The sequence below is a fragment of the Pagrus major genome, chromosome 1, assembly GCF_040436345.1.
Source record: "Pagrus major chromosome 1, Pma_NU_1.0".
NCBI lineage: Eukaryota > Metazoa > Chordata > Actinopteri > Spariformes > Sparidae > Pagrus > Pagrus major.
This window is the reverse complement of record NC_133215.1, coordinates 26,793,285-26,818,159: the sequence shown is the minus strand read 5'-3', so window position 1 is coordinate 26,818,159 and position 24,875 is coordinate 26,793,285. Positions and strand designations below refer to the sequence as shown.

The 24,875-nt window shown below is 40.1% G+C and overlaps 3 protein-coding genes across 6 annotated transcripts; all 3 read right to left on the bottom strand.

Annotated features, from left to right (window-relative positions):
* Positions 1-106: 106 nt before the first annotated feature.
* Positions 107-6,455, bottom strand: LOC141001456 (platelet endothelial cell adhesion molecule). Its single transcript, XM_073472542.1, has 13 exons — positions 6,320-6,455; positions 6,199-6,225; positions 5,941-6,067; positions 5,677-5,852; positions 4,385-4,562; positions 3,997-4,103; positions 3,628-3,900; positions 3,221-3,526; positions 3,026-3,127; positions 2,602-2,629; positions 1,192-1,240; positions 1,028-1,093; positions 107-257 (listed from the first exon to the last, which is right to left on the bottom strand). Exons 1-13 carry the CDS (start codon positions 6,375-6,377, stop codon positions 174-176), a joined length of 1,581 nt encoding a protein of 526 aa, XP_073328643.1. The 5' UTR covers positions 6,378-6,455; the 3' UTR covers positions 107-173.
* A 280-nt stretch (positions 6,456-6,735) lies between these two features.
* Positions 6,736-13,461, bottom strand: LOC141006053 (Fc receptor-like protein 5). 4 transcript variants are annotated; one of them, XR_012179909.1, is made up of 11 exons: positions 13,396-13,461; positions 13,274-13,300; positions 12,799-13,080; positions 12,378-12,671; positions 10,742-11,014; positions 10,300-10,632; positions 8,655-8,704; positions 8,454-8,564; positions 8,321-8,345; positions 8,088-8,181; positions 6,736-6,994 (listed from the first exon to the last, which is right to left on the bottom strand). XR_012179909.1 is itself a non-coding variant. In XM_073478190.1 (11 exons), exons 1-11 carry the CDS (start codon positions 13,448-13,450, stop codon positions 6,974-6,976), a joined length of 1,569 nt encoding a protein of 522 aa, XP_073334291.1. In that variant the 5' UTR covers positions 13,451-13,461; the 3' UTR covers positions 6,736-6,973. The 4 variants fall into 4 exon arrangements, 2 of the variants coding, with proteins under 2 accessions (XP_073334291.1, XP_073334371.1); XM_073478190.1 differs by having other exon boundaries at positions 8,655-8,708; XR_012179908.1 differs by having other exon boundaries at positions 8,454-8,704.
* A 171-nt stretch (positions 13,462-13,632) lies between these two features.
* tmc8 (transmembrane channel-like 8) lies at positions 13,633-23,305 on the bottom strand. The gene is made up of 16 exons (XM_073472529.1): positions 22,968-23,305; positions 21,468-21,729; positions 20,325-20,473; positions 20,099-20,233; positions 19,937-19,989; positions 19,711-19,850; positions 19,472-19,619; positions 17,405-17,569; positions 17,159-17,316; positions 17,003-17,075; positions 16,794-16,891; positions 16,494-16,680; positions 15,338-15,483; positions 15,005-15,148; positions 14,712-14,790; positions 13,633-14,512 (listed from the first exon to the last, which is right to left on the bottom strand). Exons 1-16 carry the CDS (start codon positions 23,008-23,010, stop codon positions 14,366-14,368), a joined length of 2,127 nt encoding a protein of 708 aa, XP_073328630.1. The 5' UTR covers positions 23,011-23,305; the 3' UTR covers positions 13,633-14,365.
* Positions 23,306-24,875: the final 1,570 nt, after the last annotated feature.

Below are 24,875 nucleotides of genomic sequence, written 5' to 3'. Positions count from 1 at the left end.
AGCTGTTCGGATCCGGGAAAGATGATCATGTGCGACTCTTCTCACCACTTTCACCACCACACACACTTTAGAGATAGGTGATCTAAGTATTCACACTGACAGCACAGAGCATCAGAAGCAGATGTTTATTAAACTATAACAGCATGTGTTTACAGAGCAAACAGTCTGAAGCATCAGGGCTCCTCAGCTGGTTCATCCTCCAACGTCTTCTTCTCTTCCTCAATCTGGGGCCATTCATCCACAGAGACAAGAGATGCCTGAGGAGAGGACAGACCGATGAGCAGGACAGTTCGACTGCTTGCTTGTTCAAATAAGTGATAGCGGTCAATTCATTTCACTCAGTTATTTTATTTATATTTATTTGTACAATATTGATGAGGTGAGATGTCCGAAGAGTCCAAAGGATACTTAAAGACGATACCCAGCCCAGCCACAGTCTGTTCACCCTGCTGCCATCTGGCAAGAGATACAGAAGTATCCACTGTTGTACCACCAGACTACAGAGCAGCTTCATTCTTCAGACTGAGACTCCTGAACTCATCCGCCACATTTGGCGCTATAACATAGTTTGTTTGTTTCTCTTTTTGTGATGTATCTAAAAAGGACCCCAACTCAGTTTTGTTTTGAAACCCTGTTGTTGTTAAAGGAGCACTATGTAGTTTTAGAGAAGAAATTCAAACTGTGGATTTTGATATTTACAATATTAATGAGGTAATAATACAAACTCAGACATATTTATTTTTTCCATAAGTGAATAAACAAGCTGTTCTCAGAGGTAAATAGGGTCAGAACACTGTTTGAAGCTAGAAAGGTGGCAGGGTCCGCCAAATATAAACAAAGCAAAACAGTATGAAACTGTTTGTTTATTCAGTGATGAAAACAAAGAGAGCTTGTTTATTTAGTTTGTTAAGATATAAAAAATCTGTCAGTGAGGTCTTTCCCTTATGATTAAAATGTCGTCCCCAAAACTACGTAGTGCAAAAAAATGATAAATAAATAACCTTGTGACCTTATTTGATTATCTCACCTGGTCACCTTCACCACCTCTGGCTGCATTCACCACATCAGCATCCTCATTGTAATGAGACAAATCCTGTAAGGAGAGACACTTGAGCAGCTTACACAATGTGCTACGATGAAAACAGATCAGTCTTTAAATAATGGAGATACTGTACATGAATATTGACTGACCATCTTGCCATGATACACAGGTACCATTCTCTCCATCTCAAAGTCCATCCTGAGAGAAGAAAAAAGCCAGTTATCACATATACAACAGCCCCATGACAGGCAATGTTTATTAAAAGTGCAGTTGTAAACATTCATAAAATCCTACAGCTTATAGGCCTAACTTCACACAGTGCTGTAGCTGAGGACACCAAGGTCAGTGGAAACAGTGTTGTTTCTGAGATTTAGCTTTCAACGACCTGAGGAAGAGTGCACATGATACAATTACAGCCAAATTAAACATGATGGATCTTTCTTTTGACTCATCATTAAAAGCACCCAGAACATCACTGGTACCATCTACAGAGCATCAGTGATCGGTGAAGTGAGATGTCTGCACAGAGCCCAAAGGATGCTTAAAGACAACACCCACCTCAGCCACAGTCTGTTCACCCTGCTGTCGTACCACCAGACTACAGAGCAGCTTCATTCCTCAGACTGTGAGACTCCTGAACTCATCCTCCACATATTTCATTTTTCTGACTTGATTATTATTTATTAATTAGCCTGTATAGTTTTAGTACATAGTGCATATACCTTGGGGAATTACAACTGAACTTTCATTATACTGTCTTGTGTTAATGGCATTAAATGAATCTTCAGTCTTAGTGTAGCAAGACACTATTCACTAAAGGCATAATTAGAGAAATCAAATGTGAAAGAAATGTAAAAAATATGGACAGACTGTATTTTCTTTCTCCACGATCATATGTTTGACTGCTCACTGAGAGGACAGTGCTATGAGCGAACAACCTGCACTTCAAGATAATTCAAATTCAGACCAGGTGGGCGTCTTTCACTTCCTTGGTAACCAAAAGAGGTTAGAGATACGTGACCTGCTCATCCCGTCAAATACACGCATAACCACATTCTAGCTCAAAACCTTCACATGTTGTTCCCTTCTCTCCACATTTACTGTCAGTCTACAATGTCAAGCTGTCTAATAAAGTAAGAAATGCTAAAAAAAAAGGACAGATGTTCAGATTTTACCACAGATTTCCTCCCAGCTCACTGAGTGTTAACTGTGAACAAGAGTCTTTATCTGGAGCTATAACAAAAATAGAGATCATTTCTGTTGCAAGGTGTAACGCAAAGCAGGGTATATCACTACTATTTTATTTCATGTGTGAGCATAAATAAAAAAGTTTAACTAGAACAGGCTGTATTTCACATATCATCTGCCATTGTTTCATTTAATTGCATCATAGTGGAGTAACTGCCATTGTGTAATTCTTCCTCAGTAGAAGAAAAAAAAGAAATGACTGGTGAAGGATCAAGCAGCACCGTTCTCCCTACAGGGGGAAGTAGCAGCTTCATGAGAAACATGGTCATCATTTTTCAGGGTATCAGCATTAAAAAGAAAAATTGACTCACAGAGACTTCTCTCCATAATGCCTTCTCCCTGAAAGAAGAGTAAAAACATTTATTCGTAGTAGAGCAGGTGATGAGGAGTTAGCTACAACAGATAAATGACAGGACTCTGAAATTATGGAAACATTTGCTTCATTTCCACAAGCATGGAACTGGTTCCATCCCAGTTAACACACCTTATCTTGTGCATTTCACCCAAAAATAAATTAGTTCAGAAACACCAAGGTTGAAGCCAAAACTAGCAGATTTTCCTTTGATTCACCATTGATGACGCATCCTTGATTATACAATGCTCCCACTAAAAACTGGTGGAAATGCTGGCTGGTACGTGAGATAGCATCAAAGTTCTGAGAATCTTGAATGGTACCAGTTCAAGATCAAAAGCTACTTTAGTGGAAAAGGAGCAAATGTGAACTCAGGAACTCACTGAACATCACTCCAATACAACAACAAACGGAGACCAAGAGAACCAGGAATGTGAAGCTTCCAAAGACAACTGCCACCACCCAGACGGGAATACGATTCAGCACTGGAGGAGCAGGAAGAGGAAGAAGAGATTAAACCAGCTGTCACCTGTCACCATGATGATTGACTTACATGAAATAGAATGGATCAACTGTACCGTCTTTGTCCACATATCGCCCTTTGCTGCGTATGGCGATGGTGTTGTCAAAGCTGTCTGACACTTCACAGTGGTACGTCCCAGCGCTGCTCCTCCCTACTGACAGCATCAGTATAGACTGTTCTGGAGGCTGGTGGACCACAGAGTAGAAGCTTCCTCGGTCATGTAGAAGGGTTTTGTTGAGGAACCACTGGTACCGTGGATGAGTTCCCTTTGCCGCCTTGCAGTAGAAACTCAGGCTGATCACAGCATAGTTTTCACCACTGTGGTGGTCGTAACGCATCGTCACAGGCCCACCAACCGGGACTGTTGGAGACATTATGGATTGAAAAGAGACACTGTGGACAATCACTGAAAAAACTTGTGTTTCACGGTGTAATGTCAGCAGTTTTAAACCTTGCACATACCAACTTCCAGAGGAATCTTTTTACTGTATGCGATCCTGTCTCCATTTTTTGCCTGGCACTGAAGAAATCCCAAGTGCTGGCCCAAAACCAGTGGAACCTTAAATGTGGCGATTCTCTCTTCGACCGTCACATTGTCAACGAATTCTGTGCTGTTGTAAAGTGAAAAGGTGATAGGTGGAGTCCCTCTAGTTGACTGACAGCTGACCACAGCAGAATAGTAGTGGAGATCCTCCTTTAACATGGTAAAGGAGATGTCAGGGTTTGACACCAAGTCTGAGGGAACAAGATGGAAGATAGTGTTATTTTGTTCAAAGAAACCGTGTCATAGCTGTAAAAACCAGAGTTCATTCACAACAGCTGACAGCAAACCTTTGACTGTGATTACAACTTCAGAGCTGTTGGCGACGAAGAACTCTGTTTGGTTGAAGCTGTTGGCGGCGACACACATGTAGGAGCCGCTGTCCTGGGAAGTTGTTCTGAGGGGTGACACAGATAATCATTTCAGTGACTTGATTCTGACTTTATTGGATAGATTTATTGAGAGAAGTAGAATAGAGTAATAAGGATTTTTAGATCTTTGTAGATTTCTGTCTACAAACAAGATACTGCAAAATGTAAAAATCTCCATTACCCAGACTAGTTAACATAACCAATTAACTTGTCGAACTGCTAAAAACACCACAGCAACCACCTGGCAACCACGAAGTAATGCAGTAATGCAGTAACAGCCGACCAGAGACAATGTGATTCCACCGACCTGTTGATCAAGAGATGGCCGTCGTGGAGAGGAGACTGAGACACAAGCCGACCATTCAGCAACCACTTGTAGGAGACGTGATTTCCAGCTTTGAGTTTACAGCCGAGCTCCAGCTTGTCCCCCTCAAATAAATCCATGTGATCTGAAAGGACCTCAATCTCTGCGCCTTTCACTGGTTCTGCAGGACAGACACAGCAACAGACTGAGATCCTGGTCTTACTTGAGAACAACAATAAGTCTTATTGGGAGAACCATCTTGTTAGGGAAGTAAAGTAAGTAAGTAATTCCTTTTTTCTTTGCCGACTCATTTCTCTATTGGTCTTACAGGTGACCATTGTCCATTAACTCAACAACACCTCACTGATTGCTGTAAAATAAGGTTCCTTAAGAATATACATTTAATGACTGTAGTGAACTCCTGTAATTTTTGGTTTATGATCAAATACCTAAAACTAGTGACATTCCCCTCAACCTCAGCTGTATACTTGCTAAATATCAGCATGTTAGCACTGTTATTGGGAGCACGTTTGTACGCTGTTGAAAGCATTTAGTTCAAAGAACCTCTTTGACCCTTGCTTCTTCCTCCACAAATTACAGGGATATGTTACCACTGTGTGAATGATAGTTGTAGAAAAACTTTGCATAACATCATGTAATTTTGCTGTTCACAGAATATGGTCACTTTTATTTCAAGAGAGCAAAATGTGAGTTTCTAAGTTGCACAATTCATATTAAACATGGTGATTTTTACCAAACAGCTGGCTGGCTACAGTTAAACATAAAATGGAGGGCCTATTTTTTATCTTCTCAGATTATTCATTGCAGTTTATGTGCCATGTAATTTTTCTGAATTTCCTGCATTCAATTTCAACAATGCTGATGTAATATTTTGGGAACCCTTTCATTTGATATTTCCTTTATTTAACAAGGTCTCACTAGGATTTTGTTGTTTTTTTGTCGAGGAGGCAGAGGCCATTGCCCTGGTGCCCCCATTTCCAAAAAAAAAAAAAAAAAAAAATGACCTCCAGAGTGAAATGTGTCATGACTTTATGCGCACTGGTGCCCTTTTTTATTTTTTCACCTCTGCCCCTCAAACATCCACCACAGTCCACCACTGCATACTGTCAAAAAACAATATCTACTTACAGAAACATGCCCTTTGAGAAATGTGTTTCTCATTGTGTTGACTCTTTTTCAAACATACATGCCCATTACGATTAATGTTACTGTTACAGGGAAGACATGTACATAAAATATACAGGCTATATATTCGTCGTAATAAAAAGACTCACCAATAACCTTCAGGTAGTGTATGTTGCTGACAGTGGGCTCTATGAGAGAGTTGTTCTGCGCTCTGGCCACACACTCCAGGTTGCCCTCATGGTTAGGTTTGACATACAGGGGGAAGGTTGCCACCTCCCCATCCAGGGAGGTGTATTCAGCTAACAACCTGCTACGGTTACCATCCCTGGAAAAGGTTGGTAATTAGAGGGATTTTCTATCATTACTTTAACATTTTAATACAGTGTTTAGATTAAGTGTGAACAAACACTCACTTGAACAGCTGCAGCAGGATAGTTTCATTCTCTGGGTAAGTGAGCAGTTCACAATTTATTTCTGCAACAGTTTTCACCAAAGCCTCTGAAGGGCCAAACAGTCGTGGAAGACCCAGAGATGACTGACCTATCAAAAATATAAATAAAATATAAAATATAAATTAAACAGCACAAACACTCAACACAAATCATTCGCTACAGAGGTGCATTAATTCACTATACACGCACTAACACACACAAACAACAAAACTGACTTACTGCTCGCCCTACTACAGTAGCACGACCCTGTAGAGAGGAAAAAGAAATAAATAGTTAACAAGAGTACAAGAGTTTCAAAATTGTGAAAATACTGCAGTGGTGTTTGTGTTGATAAGCTTACCCAGTACGATCACAAAGAGGGAAGCAAACATTCTTGAAGAGAACTTGTTGCCTTTCATACAAATGTATGCTACAAATGTAATTACACTAGACACTGCAAAGCAGGAGTTTTGACCGTTTTCACTGCAGGGCTGAGGCAGTGTGGTTCTGAAAAATACACACACACACACGCACACACACACGCACACACACACACACATGAAACATGTGCAAATAGCTGATAGTGTTACACTACACCTCCCTGCCGTCCCCTCCCTCTCTGGAACATCACAAGATGAATCCATTCTCTCATGTCATAAATGTCAAGGTGTTGTGTTATATTTTCAAAAATGTGGATATGAAAACATCAAGTCAGGCATATTGTAGAGATGAAGGTGTAGTCAAGCATTATATTTTCATTGAAAAAACAACTAAACATAATTTTTGATCACAACTTTTATTTGCAAAAGAAATATGACAGTATACATCAGTTTTGTTCTTTTTAACTGAATGTTCTACAGCGTCTTTTAGGTAACTTGGCATTACAGGTTAAGTCAGAATTGCAATACTGACAGAACAACAACAACAACAACAACGACAACAACAACAACAGCAATAGCTGCAGATTTAAACTGAAATAATGACAATTTGATGAGAGGTGCAGGCTCCTTCTGTGTCATACTGTGATCTCTACAGTCTAAAACAGAGAGAAAGAACAGTCACGATGTCTTCTTGTTTATACCTGGTTCACATTGTTTCAGATATTATGAAAGGTGCAATATGTAATAATTTAATTTGAAAACAGTCAGGAATTAATTAAATTGTCAATAGAATATGAAAAGAATAACAGTTTTGATGTTATGACGTCTATGTATTGTGCTGCAGAGATATCTACTGAAGTTAGCATGCCAACTGTAGCTCTGCCCTGCTCCAATGCTCCTGTGTTAGTGAGGTAAACACCAACACTGCCCCGGTGCTCCGAGCTTCCAGTACAGACTGCTAGCTGCACAGCTAACTGAGCTAACTAGCGAACCACAGCTGCGGTATGTGTCAGTTATCTGTTACTCTGGTGATATGATGCCCCCCATTTGTGTTGATTGTGAATTCAATACTAGGTGACACATTCTTACATATTGCACCTTTAAAAACAAAACAGACACTTAATTTCAGCATATAGAGTTGGTTAATACATTTAAAATGTTTTTTGTCCATTCTTGGAACAAATATCGAAAACTGTTCTTGATTTCATAAAGAATTTCCTCGAAACAAAATGCTCCAATCAAAGCCAAAAATATATTAAGAAAGTATTTTCATATATTTTGAGTTGTATGCTCGCCTGTAGACAAATGCTGTGCACTGACTCAAAAACTCTTTTGGTCACGGTAGAACATAATCGGGTAAGGTTTCATTAGATGGGTTTGTATTCTCCTAATAATTTCTGAATCATTTCCCCAGTTTTCTGGCGAAAACTGAAATAATAACTAACTCGAATTATAGTTAAAACAGACACCATGTTCAATTCATTTTACATGATTAATTACAATTAATTGCTAGCTCTGAGTGAAAATACAAAAATGTGAAAATATTACATTTGTCTAAAGGCAAGCAGACGATTCAGCATATTTGAAAAATGAGGTGAATTAATGATTCCCATTACAATAAATAATATTTAGTTTTTTTGAAGTGAAGCATCTCTTTCAAAGAAAGTCCTTTTTTCTCTATTATATTATATTATATTTATTATTCTCTGTTATATGCAGTTTTGTTATGTGTTTTGCAAGCCTGTATACCTGATTCTGATCTGAGTCTGTAGAGGAAGTATCATCCTGTTTTCCTTCTGACTGGGACAGGGGTGAGGACAGAGGTAGTGCATCAGAACTGGGACTGGAAGGCACAAACAGTGTTGAACAGGTTAATTTGAGTTAAAGACCAATAAACCTTCTGAGGTACTTCAAAAACCAGAGACCCTCCAGCTGATATAAAAGTGTCAAAACTTTCTTAGTTCCATAAAGAGAAAGCTTACTTTGTTGTAGCAACGTGGTCATGAGCTGTGAAACAAAAAATGAGAGGTGGAGAAATGAGAAGATTCAATATAAATTCAGTTACATATTTCCAGTCAATTAATTTCTCCCTCAAACATACATGGACACACACACCTTGCTCATGGTCAAACATGATGTACACACAACCCACACACCCTGCCAACATCAGAAAGAGGAAGCAGCAGAATGCTATGGTAATGGCCTCTATGGTGGTCATGGGAGCGTCTGTGGGAGGGAAGGGACAAGGCAAGTGAAGTATTACATACTGTAGAAGCGGCGTGTAAGGCATTTAAAGAAACGATATGTGCCGTTTACTTTGTGGTGTTTCAGTGGAAGGTGTTGCTGGAGGCATGGAGTTAAGGTACCTGTCTGATCAAGAGTAAAAAGTGTGACGTGGTAAAGAGCACAGAGACCCCACACAAAGAGGACATTTATAAAAAAGGCTCATGTGAAATGTGAAGATGAGGATGGATTAAAAAATAAGTCAGGAAAGGAATAATTAAACATTTTGTGAAATATGCTTAATTGCGTTTTTACTGAAAGTTACTCAAGAAGATCACTATCACCACCATATCTGCACAGTAAACATGTAGCTGGAGCCAGCAGCTGGTTGGCTTAGCTTGAGAATAGGAAAGAAATCTCACATATCGTGGCTCTGTGTATTTCTCTTTTATTCAGACCCTCAGACCTTCTTCAAGACCAACAATCATAATTACATTTACATCATAATTAATCATATATTACAATACCATTCTAACTGCTATATGGTCAATATGAAGCTTTTACCAACAGCTGGTTAGCTTACATTAGCATAAAGACTGGAATAGGGGGGAAAAAAGCTTGGTACTGTAAAGTAAAAAGATCAGCCTCGGAGCACCTCTAAAGCTTACTTAGTAACATGCTAGTTATTAAAAAAATACTTGGGCCAGCTTTGGTTTATACGGTTCACTCTTGGCTGACATCTGGTCATGCTATGGGCTGCTTGTAGCTCAGATCTGGTAAACAGAAGCACACCACCCAAGTGCCATCATTCCACGCGGTATGTGGGCCAGATGAGGGTGTCTAGTACAATTTCGCTATCTGGGTTGTTCCCAGGGTACTAAGTTCCCAAGGTCCTATGTTCCTTTGATTCTTAGTTCCCAGGGTCCTATGTTCCCAGTGTTAAGGGTTTCCAAGGTCCTGTGTTCCCAGGATCCTATGTTCCCTGGGTCCGACATTCCCATGGCCCCATGTTCTCAGGGTTTTATGTTCCCAAAGTCTTTCATTACCAAGGTACTTTTTACCTATGGACCTACATTCCCTGGGTTCTATGCTCCCAGGGTCATAATTTCCAAGGTCCTATTTCCCAAAGTGCTATGTTCCCTTGTTCAATATTGTGTAGACACCAATGAAACCTCTTATTGTGTTAGAAAACCTATCCCTGCGAACATAAGACCCTTTGTCAGGAATACGTTTCCAAGGCCCTTTGTTCCTAGGGTACTAGGTTCCCTAAACCCTATGTTCCAAGGGTCTTACATTTCCATGGTTCAATGTTCACAGGGTCCTATGTTCTCAAGGTCCTTTGTTCCCATGGTCCCAAGTTACCATGTTCCCAGCATGACATAAAACGACTGTTCCCTGCTGGCCAGCAGTGTAACGTCCTGGAGTCTGAACAGGTTGTCTGGCAACAGTCACAACAAAACTCCAGGAAGTCGCTGCCCTGTAAGTCACTTTTTACACTGATTAATAATGTGTTAATCAGCGAGCTTTAGAGGTGCTAGTAGGAATATTTTGTTACCTTTAGACAAAGCCAGGCTAGCTGTTTCCCCCTTATTCTAGTATTTATGCTAAGCTAAACTAACCAGCTTATTAAATAAGCTTCATGTTTACCGTACCAAGATGAGAATGGTATCAATCTAATCATCAAACTCTTTGTAAACAGGGTTAACTTTTATTCACCACCTAATCCTGATCTTTTCACCTGTGACTCGGATCAGCACGGCTGGACTCTCCACCCAGGGACCAGAGTCATCGTAGCTGTCCCTGGCCCTGCAGCGGTAATACCCAGACTCCTCTGGGCCGAGCTTTGCCAGAAAGAGGGTTCGTCTATGGTCAGCTACAGCATACTGAGACAGGGCAGGCTGGATATGGGAGTCCACATGTGTCTCAGAGGGAAGGACAGAGTTGTTGAAGAGCCAGGAGACATAGGGGAAAGTTCCTCTGCTGACTTGACAGCTCAGCCTGGCTGTAGCCAGTTCGGAGTCAGCTCTGTAGAGATACTCAACCTCCACTTTCACATCACCTCTGACTGGGACTGGACAGACAGTAGGGAACAGAACGAGAGACAGATCATCAAAGAGCAGAACTAAAGATAGGCAATCACAGGAAGACACATTTTCTTCTAATGTCTGTGCAGCTCATACCCACAACCAGAGTCACAGGCTCACTCGTCAACTCCTGCACCTCAGTATTCACCCGACATCGAGCCACACCCATGTCTAGTCCCGGTACCATGGCGACAGGAAACCAGGCAGTGAGGGATTCAGTTGCTGTGACAGATCCCACTTCCCTATCATCCAATGTAAGAGAGAAGTTGACCGGAGGACTCCCTCTTGTTGACCAGCAGGTCACATTGCCATGGTAGCTGGCTCCCTCTTTGGAGATTGAGAAAGAGATCCTTGGTTTTGAAATGTAGACTGGAGGAGGAATGAGGAGAGGACAAGGGATGACATAGTACATGTTAGTCTGCAGAGAAACTTCAGGCAGCTCTGTAAATCAGGAGTATATGGCCAAAAGTATGTGGACGATGGTGGTCCAGGGCTGTTTTTGTTTTGAGTTAGGTCAATAACTACCATTAAGATAACTCTTAATACTAAAACCTACAATTATATTTTAGACCATTGTGTAATCACAAATTTGCAGCAACAGTATGGTGACGGCATTTTCTGTTTCCAGGTCCTTAAAAAAAAGATGTTTTTTTCCCAGTTTGGTGTGTTGACTGGGATCCGCAGAGCCCTGACCTGAAACCCATCCAACACTTTTGGGATGAATTGGAACACAGACTGTGAGCAGACTAATTTTGGGTGAGACGGGAATGACAATTCGTTGAGTCCATTTTCGGGGAAATTCTTGTTCCATTTTCTTTCTCTGATTGCAAAGGTTAATTCTTCCATGTCCACAATTTATTCTATCGTTAATTAGACATTTAAATTTGGTAAATTTGGCTGTTTCCATGTCCTTGTCAACAGCTTCATGACAGTTATAAAGCAATATGATTAAAAAAAAGATGTTTATCAGCCAATTTCATTGTTCCCAGTAAATTGATACCCAACGTATTTTCTAGTTTCAGAGTTTCTTTTCAGTCAAAAACTATGTTGAAGAGTTTTATCAATGTCCTCCCAAAGTTTTGGACAAAAAATAACTGTAACCCTAAACACAATCCCTTCCCCAAACCTAATGTTCCCTTGTACCCTGCCTTGCATTCTTCTGTTTTATGTTTTTTGGGGTTTTTTCGGTGTTGTTTTTTTCTGAGTTGGTCTCTTTTTGTTATTCATTAATTAAATTGTATAAAAAGTAAATAAAAGTACGGAATGGGATAAAGGAAATTGCGATAAAGCAGTTTTAAGACAGATTGTGAGCATTATTGCCCAACATCACTCCCAAATCTGCAATGACTATCTGCAGCCTGGATCCAAAATCCCATGGTTTTGCAATGAGATGACCATTTTCTCAGTGTCCACATATTTTTTGGCCATATACTGTGCATTTAAAAAGGACTGATGAAACATCTTAGGTCTAAAACATCCAAAGGGTTTCGGCCTTTATTTGTTGCTGGATGGCATCTAGTTAATTTTAGTTCAGTACATTAGCATGCTACGATTTCATAATTAGCACTGAACACAGAGTAAAGCTGAGGCTGATGATGAGATTTCATGCCAATTCATCCACGAGTTGTTAAGACATTTCAGTCTACTCTAGACCAAAGTAACAACTATGAGTTATTCAATAAATCCACCTTCTGTTAAGCCTTTAGTGCTTGTATTTTTTGTTGACACATACCTTTGACTGTCATCTGCACCTTTGCGCTGTTTGAAAACCTCTCAGTGTCCTGCACCCTAGACTTAGCCATGCAATAATAGGACCCAGCATGCTCGAGAGTCACCTTTCCCATCACTAGCTTGTTGCCAGAGAGTCGGAAGGCAGGAGAAGTAGAAGATGTTACTTCCTTTCTGTTGAAAAACCAGGTGTAGGAGAGGTGGGAGCCCTTTGCGGTGCAGTTCAATACGAAGCGTGACCCCTCATACGCGACTGGGGGGAAGGGTTCAGACGTCACTCTGATGTTCGATGGTGGAGCTAGAAGTTCAGAAATTATGGTAGATTGAGGAGGAGAGGAAGAGGTCAGGTTCGGGATATTTGCCTCCAGTGCTTAAAAGTTTGAACAAGAGGAATGAGTTCCACGTCTATGTCTGTGTTTACTCACTGACGACACTCAGCTTGATGCTGTTGCTGACACCTGTGCTTCCTCCAGCTGTCACATTGCAGAGGTATGACCCCTCTGATGTTGCAGTGACCTTTAGAACGAATCTCGCACTCTGGTCCCCTTCAAAATTGATGTCTGTGCCGATCAAGACTCCACCATCCCCCATCAGCTCGTAGGTGGCTGGAGGAGAGGAGTCAGGTGCAGTACACCAGAAAGTCACCCTGGAACCGAGGTAGGCCATGTCAGGACCAGTCAGCAAGGGGCGAAGAGAGGTCGATCCACCTGAAGAAAGAAATGAATCACTTGGAGTTTGTGTGGAGCCCTAAAATTCACCCATTATAAGTTTGAAAGAGACCATGAGCAGATACAGATGGCAATTTATTTTAAGAGCATTTCTAAACCAACAAGGACAAACAAAAGATCTCTCAGCAAACAGAGCTCCATATCTCAAGCACCACCACTTTAACAAACTTACTTATCTTGATGAACAAACTTGCCAGTGCTGAAAAAACAAATCAACATCACATTTCAGTAACAATATCAGACCATTCACAGATTTATTTTGTTGTCATCATGAATAAAATTCAACAAACTCACCCAAAATTGGCAACACATTCAGAGTCTGTAGATTCTTCATTACAGTGCTCTGCATTTATCTCTGACATGGTTTCCCTAGCTCGGTTCAGTGTGTTTCTGTGTGTGTGCGTAAACACTAGGGGTGTCACACATGTGCTGCAGGAAGATAACAGGTTAGGCTTCATGTTTGGTTTCATTTTAGCCATCTGTGTGATGTTGGACACAAATACAGCTTTAAAAAAACACAAACCACAAAGGTTTAATGAACAGGAAATGTATATTTATAACATTAACATTCACAGTTTACTGAGTACAGGTAAAGTGACATTTTGGAACACAACAAAATGCTACAACCATCCTAGAAATGATGAGTTTAATTACATTCATATGCTTAAATTATTAAATTTACTAAGAACATGTTAAAAAAAAACTTGAAACACTGGCTGCAAATTAAGCTTAACAAACTCAAAATTGATCAATATCAATCCAATGAAAAATGACTGCAGAAGTAAGAGAATGTATTATATGAAGGTTATATTAAAGGTGCACTATGTAGTTTTGGGGTTTTAAATCAGAAGAGAAAGATCTTCAGTGACTAATTTTTTTCATGACTGAATAAACTGAATAAACAAACTGACCTTAAAGGGCAACACAGTTTAATACTGTTTTACTTTGTTTATATTTGGCAGACCCTACCACCTTTCTAGCTTCAAACACTGTTCCAGGGACCTGTTTATTCAGTTATGGAAAAATAAATATTTGTATTATTACCTCATTAATATTGTAAATATTAAAATTCTGACTTCGAATCTCTTCTCCAAAACTACATAGTGCCCCTTTAAGACCTTCGCAGAAAAAGGTCACAACTGCATTTCTTATTACTGTGCATCATGTAACTGGAAAAAGTGAAAGTTCATCAGTATTTTGTTTCCAGCCACCACCAGGCCTCGAAGTCTGATCGTGGACAGGCCCGACAGCTCGGGGACTTTAATCAGTTTGTATGCGTGGAGGAGGGGACCTTCGAGCGGTTGTGGGGGGTGTCCTCTTTGATAGCTGCAGCACGGACCCTGCTGGTGTCTCTCTGACGTCTGAGTATGGTGGCATGCTGTTTCACCAGAAATCGTTTATCTGAGCTGCTCTGTGAGGAAAAAGGAATACAAATTTATAGACAAAACCTGCACACAGATAAAACAGAAAGGCTTATCACACTAATAGATCCCAGTAGGAATGATCCACTTGCATCAACCAAATCAACTGGGTGTAACTCAAATATTTCCTTATCGTCTGTCTATGACTAATTTGTGAGCGTGTAAGTTGTCTGATGGCATGTGACTTACCATAACCAGCATGTCTTTCAGTCTCTCAATGGCCTTCTGATTGGCTCGTCCACGTGACACATACGAGGTTAAGATTATACTGAGGAGACAGAATGTGTTTCATGTTGCGTTCAAAGACCAGCAGATCAGATAAAAGTACTGCACAACAGCTTGTATTAACTGCTGATCATTACTTTTACACAACACGCACACAAACTAGATTGTACTTGTTCTTATTCAAACTGGAAAAACCCGTCGCACTGTAAATACAGAGCCAACATCTGCATAAACATGTAGTCTCTTGGCATACTTACACCTCAGCTAGAATGAGCGGCAGGGCGAAGGCCTCGGAGGAAAGGTAGCGGAGAGCGGTCCGTGCCGGGCTTGGGAGACTGGCCACACACACTCCTGTCACGTTAAACACACTTTCTCCATTTCCAAATGGACCACAGGAGGACCTGAAGGGTGAACAGGAGGAAAACAAGATGAGCTGCAGAAGAAAATAAAGAGAAAAAAAAGGGATCTTTCTTTCTACTGCTAAAAGGGCAAATATGTGTTTACGTTAACAATTGAAGAAAGAAATTGAAAATAAACACTGTTACATGTGGACATTAAAGTAAAATGGTAAAAGTTACAGTAAAAAGTACATTTTTATGTCTTGCGTGTAGAAGTTGAAGCCCAGTGTGACTGCAGCCATGACGAGACCGAGCAGCAACATTAAGTGGAATAAAACGGAGGAGCTGGAGCCTCGAAAAATCTTCTCCTCTGCCACACAGCACCGCAGGACCGTGAACTGAAGACGGTGTCAAAGAGAGACATGAACACTGTTGGAAAACGTTCAAATACACTTGATTGTCAATGAGCCTTTTGGCAATCTGTCACTGCAGAATCATAGACTGAGTCAAAGGAGGAAAAAGGACATAATGAAAACAGAGAATATGCAGATATCTAACTTGCATACCTTTGCAGGACACAAAGAAAGAAAAAAATCAGGAATGATTCAAATATATCAGTGTACATTATGTAAAGAAATATTTTGACATTTTGGGAAACTTCATTGCTTTTTTGCCACGAAATAGAGGAGAAGATTGGTACTGCTCTCATGTTCGTAAGCTAAATATGAAGCTCTAGCTGGAAGACAGTTAGCTTAGCATAAAGACTGTAAACAGGGAAAACAGCTAGCCTGGCTCTGTCCAAAGATAACAAAATGCACCTACCAACACCTCTAACATCCACTTATTAATAATTTATTTCCTTTCTGCATAATCTGTAAAAAGCCAAAGTGTAGAGCCAGCCCAATGCGCCACACTGTTTGTTGTCCGGGTGCAGTGACTTAATGGAGTCTCCACATCACAGCGACGAAAAGACTCCGGGAAGTCACTGCAGCTACCCTATCAATCGTCCTGCACAAAAAAAAGTTGATTTGTCAGTATAATTTTTTTAACTAAACACATAATAACATCCAGCTGATTGTCAGAGTCTTGATTTATGAATTTCTCTGTTTCATTTATTGTAACCATCGTGTACTGTTGTGTATTAGGTTTTCTGTTACTTCTACATTCTTCCTATTGAGTCATTTAATCTGCATTATGATATCTGTATGGCTTTTTGTAAGTTGTTTTTGTTTTATCTATTAAAGAAATATAACTATTTATTATTCTTTTAAGGTAATTTTCTTAAATATTTTGGGACGTTCATGCAAGTACAGGTTGTTGAACTGGATTTAAACGTTAAGAGACAAAGAGAGAGAGAGATAGTTGACCAGCTCATGTGTAGATTGTCCACTCTCATAACTCAGGCAACCTTTTTGATGTAGAACGTGGCCATGAGTGTGACAGTTCCTATCAGCGGCAGGAGTGGGCAATAGTAGACGCCCACCCAGGACACTGTCTGACTATACACCAGATCCAAGACGTTGAACGGTATCAGGAAATACCGTTTCCCCAACAGCCGGGTCAACAAGGATGAGGGGTACTTCTCCTGCAGTAACCTGTCAGACAGTTGGCACAGAGAGTTAACTGTTGTTGAATCTGCTCAAGACACTCAGTGATTTTTCCATTCAAACCACAAGAGAAAGCAACTGTTGATTGCAAGTAAACCCACTTCATGGGGTAGTTCAAGAGAAAGGCACTGCAGAAAGTGGCCAGGAAGTTGAAGTTACACAGCTTGTACATCTCTCTGCCAAACTTGTTCTCCCGGCACTGAAAAAGAAGCACACAAATGAAAAAACAAAAGATTTCCAAGCTTCACTTTGCACTTGATGTCTCATTAAAGTCTGTAGGATGTTGAAACACAAATCTCTCTCAACTCACTGGCTGACTTTTTGTTGTATGAAAGACAAAAAATAAGTAGATCCCCAGTGAGGCAAGCTTCAAGACGATGCTCCTGAAGAAAAAGCCAGAGTGAGTCCATACAGGTGTGTGTTTGTGTGTGTACAATTAGGTTATCCTGCGTTAATCTCCCCTCACCTCACAAGTGTAGCATTGACCTGCATGGTGAAAGAGTAGTCTTCAAAAGATGAGATCTTGCGGAACATGTGGGGGAGGAACAGGTTGACAAAGTTGATGGTGATGGGAGGAAGGTACTCGAGGACCAGACTGACCATCCAGTGGTGCTCTATGGAACTCTAAGAAACACAGTCAAGTGTGTAAGATATGAAAACCTTTTAACTAACCCACTGGGAGAAAACCAGATGTTCAGCATCAAAGTTGTACCTCAGCCTGTGATTTTGTAGTGGCGAAGTGGATAAGGTAGAAGGCTCCACCCAGCAGAGAGAGAACGAGCAGGTTGAGGATGAACCTGAGAAGGTAGAGACGGACCTTCTGTTGCAGTGTTCTTTGAGCCTCACGCAGGGAGAAACTCTGCTCCTCTAGGAACAGCTGAAGACCAACAGAAGAAATACAGGAGAACCTCTCCACTGTGACCATCTACATATAGCAGTTTTTCACCAAATTAAAACATATACACACACAAAAACAAGATTCATACAATATATCCACATGGCAAACCTTTCCTTCCTTCCGTCAAGTATTTTCACAGAAACATAAATCGCAAATTAGAAAGTAGGAGGACATGTATTTGTGTTTTTTCCCCCCCAAAATGCTTCAACAGAAGAACAGCATATCAAAGCAACATTATGCAGAAGTTGGCATTTGTGTGATTTGGCGCCCCCCACGGTATCTGAGTGCAACACCACTGTGATAAATACAAATCCCAGGTCTGTAACAATCAGTACGTTTACATGATGTTAGAAAAAGTCGGACAATTGTGTTAGTCCGACTGAAACCAGACTTTTGAAGTCCATGTAAACATGTTAAACCGACTGAAATCGTACTAGATCAAATTTCTCAAAGTCGGACTAACACACCCAGATAATGCAGTTGGAAGTCAATTTACTCTTTCATGTATATGCCTGAGTCAGACCTGAACTGGCCTCGGCGATCTGCTCATGCACCATAGTCCCGACACCGGGCATTGACCCAGATGTCGCCCATGGCATAAATCCATAGCAGGAAGTAAATAAACATGTATGAACAATAAATAAACATGTATGTAACGCTGTGATCCTACCCTCTCAAGTGATAGCTGAGACAGAGACACCATTCACCCTGTTACAAGACACTGTACCATCAACATGATTTTGAAGCTGGTATTTTAAGGATAAAAAGTCACATAACGTTGCTTTAATAACTCTTTATATTGAGCTTTGGTAATTTATATTTCACTTTGAACTGGTTGTACATAGGGCTGCAGCGATACACTGTTTTCAAGGTATTGTGTGGTATGAAAATTAATGATTACTTATTCAAGGTATTGAATTCTTGTGTGTTAGTGTTATTACTAAATAGAAATTTTCAAGTTTATATTAAGTTAAGATCATATTTTGTAAAATAATAATAATTATAATTGTGTAAAACCATATACCATGAGACTGCTATTTTTCAGATGTTATCATATGTGAAAATTTCATACCGCTGCAACCCTAACCCTTTATTATACATAAAGATTAGAAACACAAGGACAATGTTGCTTATTGTGGCCTTCAATCATTACGGAGGTAAACACAACTTTTTACTGACATTTGCCACCAGGTGTCTGTATAGGCGTGCATACAGTATATGTACTCTGCATGAATGTGAGTGTATGTGTGTGTGCATACATGTGTTTTGGAAGCAGGGTGGGAAACTGTTAGGTCAACCATCCACACAAATTTTTTTACGGTGATCTCTTGGCAGAAATTGAATAAAGTATTTCAGAATTATGTTTTCATTAGTGCATACTCACAGGAAACTAAGTATTGTTGTGCTTTTGCTTATTTAGAATAAACCTTTTATATCTACAGACAGAGAAGGTCCTCTTCCACAATGTGTGCCAGGTTTCTACAGTAGCCCAGAATGGACAATCCAAACACTGGCTCTAAAATGGGGATTTTGCATTTTTCACATTTCAAGCGGCCACGACAGGGCAGCGTGAGACATGGGGTCTTTGCAATTTGCAATCTCACCAATAGATAACACTAAATCCTGGACACTGGACTTGATAATTAATACAAATAACCAGTAGGGAACTCCATAAAAAGGTACTTTGTTCATGAAAGAGAGGTGAGAAATTAAAGGAAAAACCTAAATATAGCGAGAAGAAACATAACCAATGCATATATTTCCTTACAGGGCATTAGGATGGGAACTGCTTCTTCACAATTTACCAGCATTTGGCCAGTAACCATGGTAAATTACAAAAGTGTTATCATGCATGCAGTTACTACATGTGCAGCCATTCACCTTGAGATCGTTTCTGATGAAGCTGCGTTTGAGAGTAGCAGAAGCAGGGTCCTGGATGGAGAAGTCCCAACCACAAAAGATCTTATAGCTCACATTCACACTGTATCGCTTCCCGAGGATCCAGGTGTGCTTGTAGCCAACCACCGTCCTATCAGAGATGTTTACAGATGAACAGATTTAATATGAGAAAAATGGCTGATGAAACTTTTTTATTCTTCTGCAGTTGTATCCTTACTGACCTGCGGATCACCATGATGAGACTGAGGAAGAGGATGGTGAGGATTCCAGCCAGGTACAGCAGAGGTGTATTCAAGCACGGCAAATTCAGAGAACCACGAGTATAGAAACTGAAGAAGACTGGTGAACGATCCAGGTAGCCCTGCAGAGAGGAAGAGAGAAGGTACATTGCAGTAAAAGCATATAGAAAACACACACACACACACATACAATCATACAAACCCTTACCGATCCCAGGAAGAAATCCAAAACAGAGTCATTGCCTCCAAACCTCAAAGGTGCTGTAAAATCACAGAGAACAACACAACATAGTTTCTGTAGGTCTACTGGGTCTGAGTCTACTTTTAGTTGTGGTTAATTTACTGTAATCTCTCATTACAGCTGACTCACCACTGCTGTTGCCCCTGCCGTAAAATGTTGTTGGCCCCAGAATGAAACCCCAGGTAAGAGCACAGTGGAGCAGGTTCAAGTAAACCAGATATCTGAGGAAAACAAAGTAAGCCTTCACGCCGACTCCAAACCTGCCTGGAACAGATCAGTGACGGTCAGGATTGCAATAAAATACAGTGGAAATCAACGAAACAAACCCTTATAATGTACTTCAGGCCATTCTTACCGTTGATGGTGCGCAGAGTGTGCTGCCATGGCATCAGGCCTTTTAGAGCTCCTCCCATCTGTGCCAAAACCCTCTTCTTGTTGATGCTCTGGCTCTGCCTCCACGACTCCCAAAATCCAATGTTGCTGATTTCCATCCTCCTCCTGTCCCTAATCAGCAGCATTAATATGATATTTAATAAATGCATGAAAACACCATGAACACAATATTTGATCATAAAACACAGCATGAAGGCGAGGCAGCTCATTTTTTATCTCTTTACTTTCTATGAACACTTAGCTTTTTAAAAAGGAGGCAAACAAACACTTCCTGGACAAATATTCGGACAGATTTAAAGGGGCACTCGACTGATTTTACACATTAAGATCAGTGTACTAATCATGGAGAGTACAACAAAAAACTGTTGTATGTTTACTGTGGCTATAGTGTGAGAAAATGACCCAGGTGATGTTGTTGTCACATAATCTGGGTTTTCTCAGATTGACTTTGGGACTAATTTTGACAGAAAGACTGCAATATAAACTGGAGGTGTGGATGTGTGAAAGGCATGGGTGTTTACCAGGCAGGTAGGGTGTAATGATAGACGCTATATGCGTGGGTGAAAAACAATAAAAAAAAGGGCACCAGCTGTATGTGGAGCGGCACCCGTGTAAGAAAGTTGTGATATAAAGTTGTTTTCTCCACTTGAAGGGCACTTTATCATGTTTCATGTACCATAGAGGCATCCAAGGGAGCACTTTAGCTGTGTTTTTTCGAACATGGGGACACCAGGGGGGCTGAACCTGGAAGTGTGGACACTATGCTCAACAGAATTACAAGATACATTTGAGAGGTCATGAGACTTTTCTCGCCTATTGACTAATCTTTCCCTTTTGCGATCTGAATTTAACATCTTCAGGCCCCTAAAAGGTAAGACATATGCAAGTTAACATGGTGCAAGCAAACAATGCTTCATTTTATGAGTCAAAAACCCCAAAAAGGTTGGGATCAAAGTGGGATACAGGTAGAAAAATAAATACAGTCCAGGTTTGTATTAAGCTATATATTGTGCTGGAGTAGGTGGAAGCATGGACCTCCTCTACTAGAGTATCACAGTAGAATGAGAAGAAGCAGATTTGAGGATTGTGTGATAGACTTTCCCACCTGGCATCTCTCTTCCCCTGAATACACATAGCAAGGTTCTTGAGTGGCTGTGTGGACGCCTTGTCTTTGGGGCCTCTGGACAGGTGGCCATGGCTGATGTTCTCCCCTGGTTCTTGGCCACCCTGGGAGGCCTCGCAGGCTTCAAAAAGACCCTGCTTGCTTTGCTCAAGTCGGCTGGCCTGGATGCTGGGCAGCTGATCAAATATCTCTGTCTGATAGTACTCACAAGAGTCTGACGACAGGGAGGAATGGATGCTCTCATCTGTGGTGAGAATGACATGTTTGTAGATTAAAGTCAATGATTATATCCAACGTGTTTCACTTGCAGAAAAATGGTGAATGTGGCAAATGTGTGAAACCCAAATTTATCCAGTTTACAAATCATATGAACGAGAGGAAAGCAGCCAATCTTAACATTTGAAAAGTTGAAACTGGCAAATGTTTGTTTTATTTTATTCAGTCTCTTGACTAATTATTTGATTGTTCAATCATTTCAGCTTCTGTAGATTTGTTTAGTTTATATCTAATTTTCTATGTTTTTTAAAGTGATGAAATGTAAGTACATTTACTCAAGTACTGTACTGTACAGTTTTGAGGTACTTCACTATTTTGCTTGAGTATTCCATTTTCTGCTACTTAATACTTCCACTCCACTACAATTCAGAGATAAATATTGTACTTTCTATTACACAACATTTATTTTGTTTTCCACTATAGTCATTTCGATATTTAGTTACTTGTTTCTTTGCAGATTGCACGCTGCATCAAAGCAAAACAAGAGTGTTTTTAAATTAATTTATTTTATTCGTAACCCTCCCTTTCCGGATGCAAAACAACACCAATTCCCATCATTAGAAAAATGCAGAATATCAGATCAAATAACTGCTCAGGCCAATAATGGATCACTCCTTGGTATACACATACAATATGTATAATTTGCTTTTACTTTTAATACTTAAGTACACTTATTGCCAGAACAGTATTTTCATACTCAAGTACATTAAATATCAGATACTTTAAGACATTTCCTCAGGTAATATTATTATTATGGATGACTTTCACTTTTACCAGTTATACTGTGTTTATCATCAAATCTGAACTTTTACTCAAGTATGACTTTTGGTTACTTTTGCTGCTTCAAAAATAGAGAAATGTCCATTTGACAGTACGTCAGGAGGAGTGGTCCTGTGATCAGAAACCTTTTCTTAACACAAAAAATGCAGTAATCTCTTTGTTCCATTTCGTAGGAAACTATGCAAAGGTACAGTATATTATGTACTATAAGTGTATTACTCAGGATAATCCTGCATAAATTCACACAAACAGTGTCATAAGTACAGACACACTGATGAACCAGCAAAACGTTCTCTCTCTCTCTCTCTCTCTCTCTCTCTCTCTCACACACACACACACACACAAACACACACACACACACACACACACACATACAAACTTAGAGATAATAATTCCACAGCCACATTTGAGTTATTTTTCTGTTACCTGACATGAGTCTCATGAGGTTGACAGTATCGTGCTCCTCCATTTTTGTTCACTGTACTTCCTCTTTAATAACAAACACTTCTTCTCACTTCATGTAAAACAGCAGACATCTCTACCAACGCTGCCACTCAAGGTTCTAAAAAAAAAAGAAAGTTACTTCCGCAATCGGCATCAAAATACCCCTGCTTGTGGGTCACAAGTTACACACACTGAAGTGAAGACTCCTGAGCAGCTGATCTGGAGTTGGTGTTATTCCTCAAAGGGCCCTGTTGGTGCGGCTCACTATCTGGCAGGTGGAGCAGATGTACGTATAGTCTGTCCACACATACACTCACTCTGACAGCTCAAAGGAAATCACATGACAGGATGCTGTGAGAAACAAGTGCTGCATTAAGTGGCTGAAAATATTGCACCCGATTTCACAGCATAACAAGGAGCGCCCACACATACACACACACTGGACGGAAATAAAAAGAGAGTAGACAGTCTTGAAGATCATAATGAGATGGTTTGGTTGAGGTTTGGACACTTACTGTAGATGGTAGTAAGAGACAATGGCGCTTTTTAGTGTTGCTTCATATGTTGAGATTCACAATTTCATGTTGTCCTGTTCCAGTACTTTTCAAATGATTTATATGCAAACTGATCTGTTTTCAGAGGACTTTTTTTTTATATGAAATCCACTAAGGAACAGTTCTAAATAAACATTTGGTTTGAATTTAAACTGTAAATTTCAATACTGAATATAATTTGACACCATTTTGAAAATAATCAGATAATCAGCTAAAAAATCATCATCTGCCCTTTTCTCTGAATCTATGGAAACTATCGTGTGTGACAGTAGACTTGACATGATCTACACTAAGCAGTGTTTCATCATTTGGAAACTGACGTTTGGTCCTAATGTATGAGTTGATGGAGCAGAGAGGCTCTTTCCTCCCACTTGCTACACCACAAAGACATTTGAGGTTTCCAGTTCCATTTAAAAAGAAACATGAGCAGAGGTTTCTTAAGTATTGTTTTGACATACTAAGTTTCAACTTTACTGAGGCTTTTAAAGCGTACATCATACACAGATATGTGTTATTTGGGAATAATTTTGTCTACTGCAGCAGACATCTGGCAAGTAGGGGTGGAAAAGGTACTCATTTTCCATTTGTTTTTTATTTTACTTATGTAAAATAAGTTATAACTCAAGGTAAAGATACAACCAGTAAAAGCCCTGCATTCAACAATTCCCATACAGAGTTACTGGCAGTAAGTGTTCTGAAAATATCAAAAGTAGATCATATTATGCAGCTCTACTATGACCCCTGTGAGTGTTACATTATTGGATTATTACTACTGATTCATCATTGTGCGTGTAGCATTTTATCTTACCGCAGGTTGAAGTAAAGCTAGAAGGATTTCAAGAATGTTTAACTCAACTCTTTTCACTTTCCGCCATTATTCGGCACACATGGAGACATCAGGTTTATTAAAATGTAAAAAATAATGTCCCTTCGTAATTGAGACATGAATGTGAACATAATAACAGATGGGTTATGGGCGTGTACAGGCCTTCTTCACAGGAACAGCACATCTGTTACAAATAACATTGATGATTGCTATATTGCTAACTATATAGTGCCCCTGTAAATCACATTTTTTGATGGCCTCTCACTTGGCAGTAAAAAGTCAAATGAATTTGTACAGATGAGACAGGTCACTTTAACATCCTCGGGCTAGTCAGTAGCTTTTAGAGATAGGCTAGGTGTGGGCAGGTATGTAGCCTACAGGTGGGTCAAGAGGAAAGACCAGGGGACTTGGATCCATACAGTAGCCTGCTTCACACAGGTAGCTAGCTAGTGTACTGTTTGTATTACCTTTTTAGGCTTCACCATTTATCTTCATCAGATGTATTGTCTA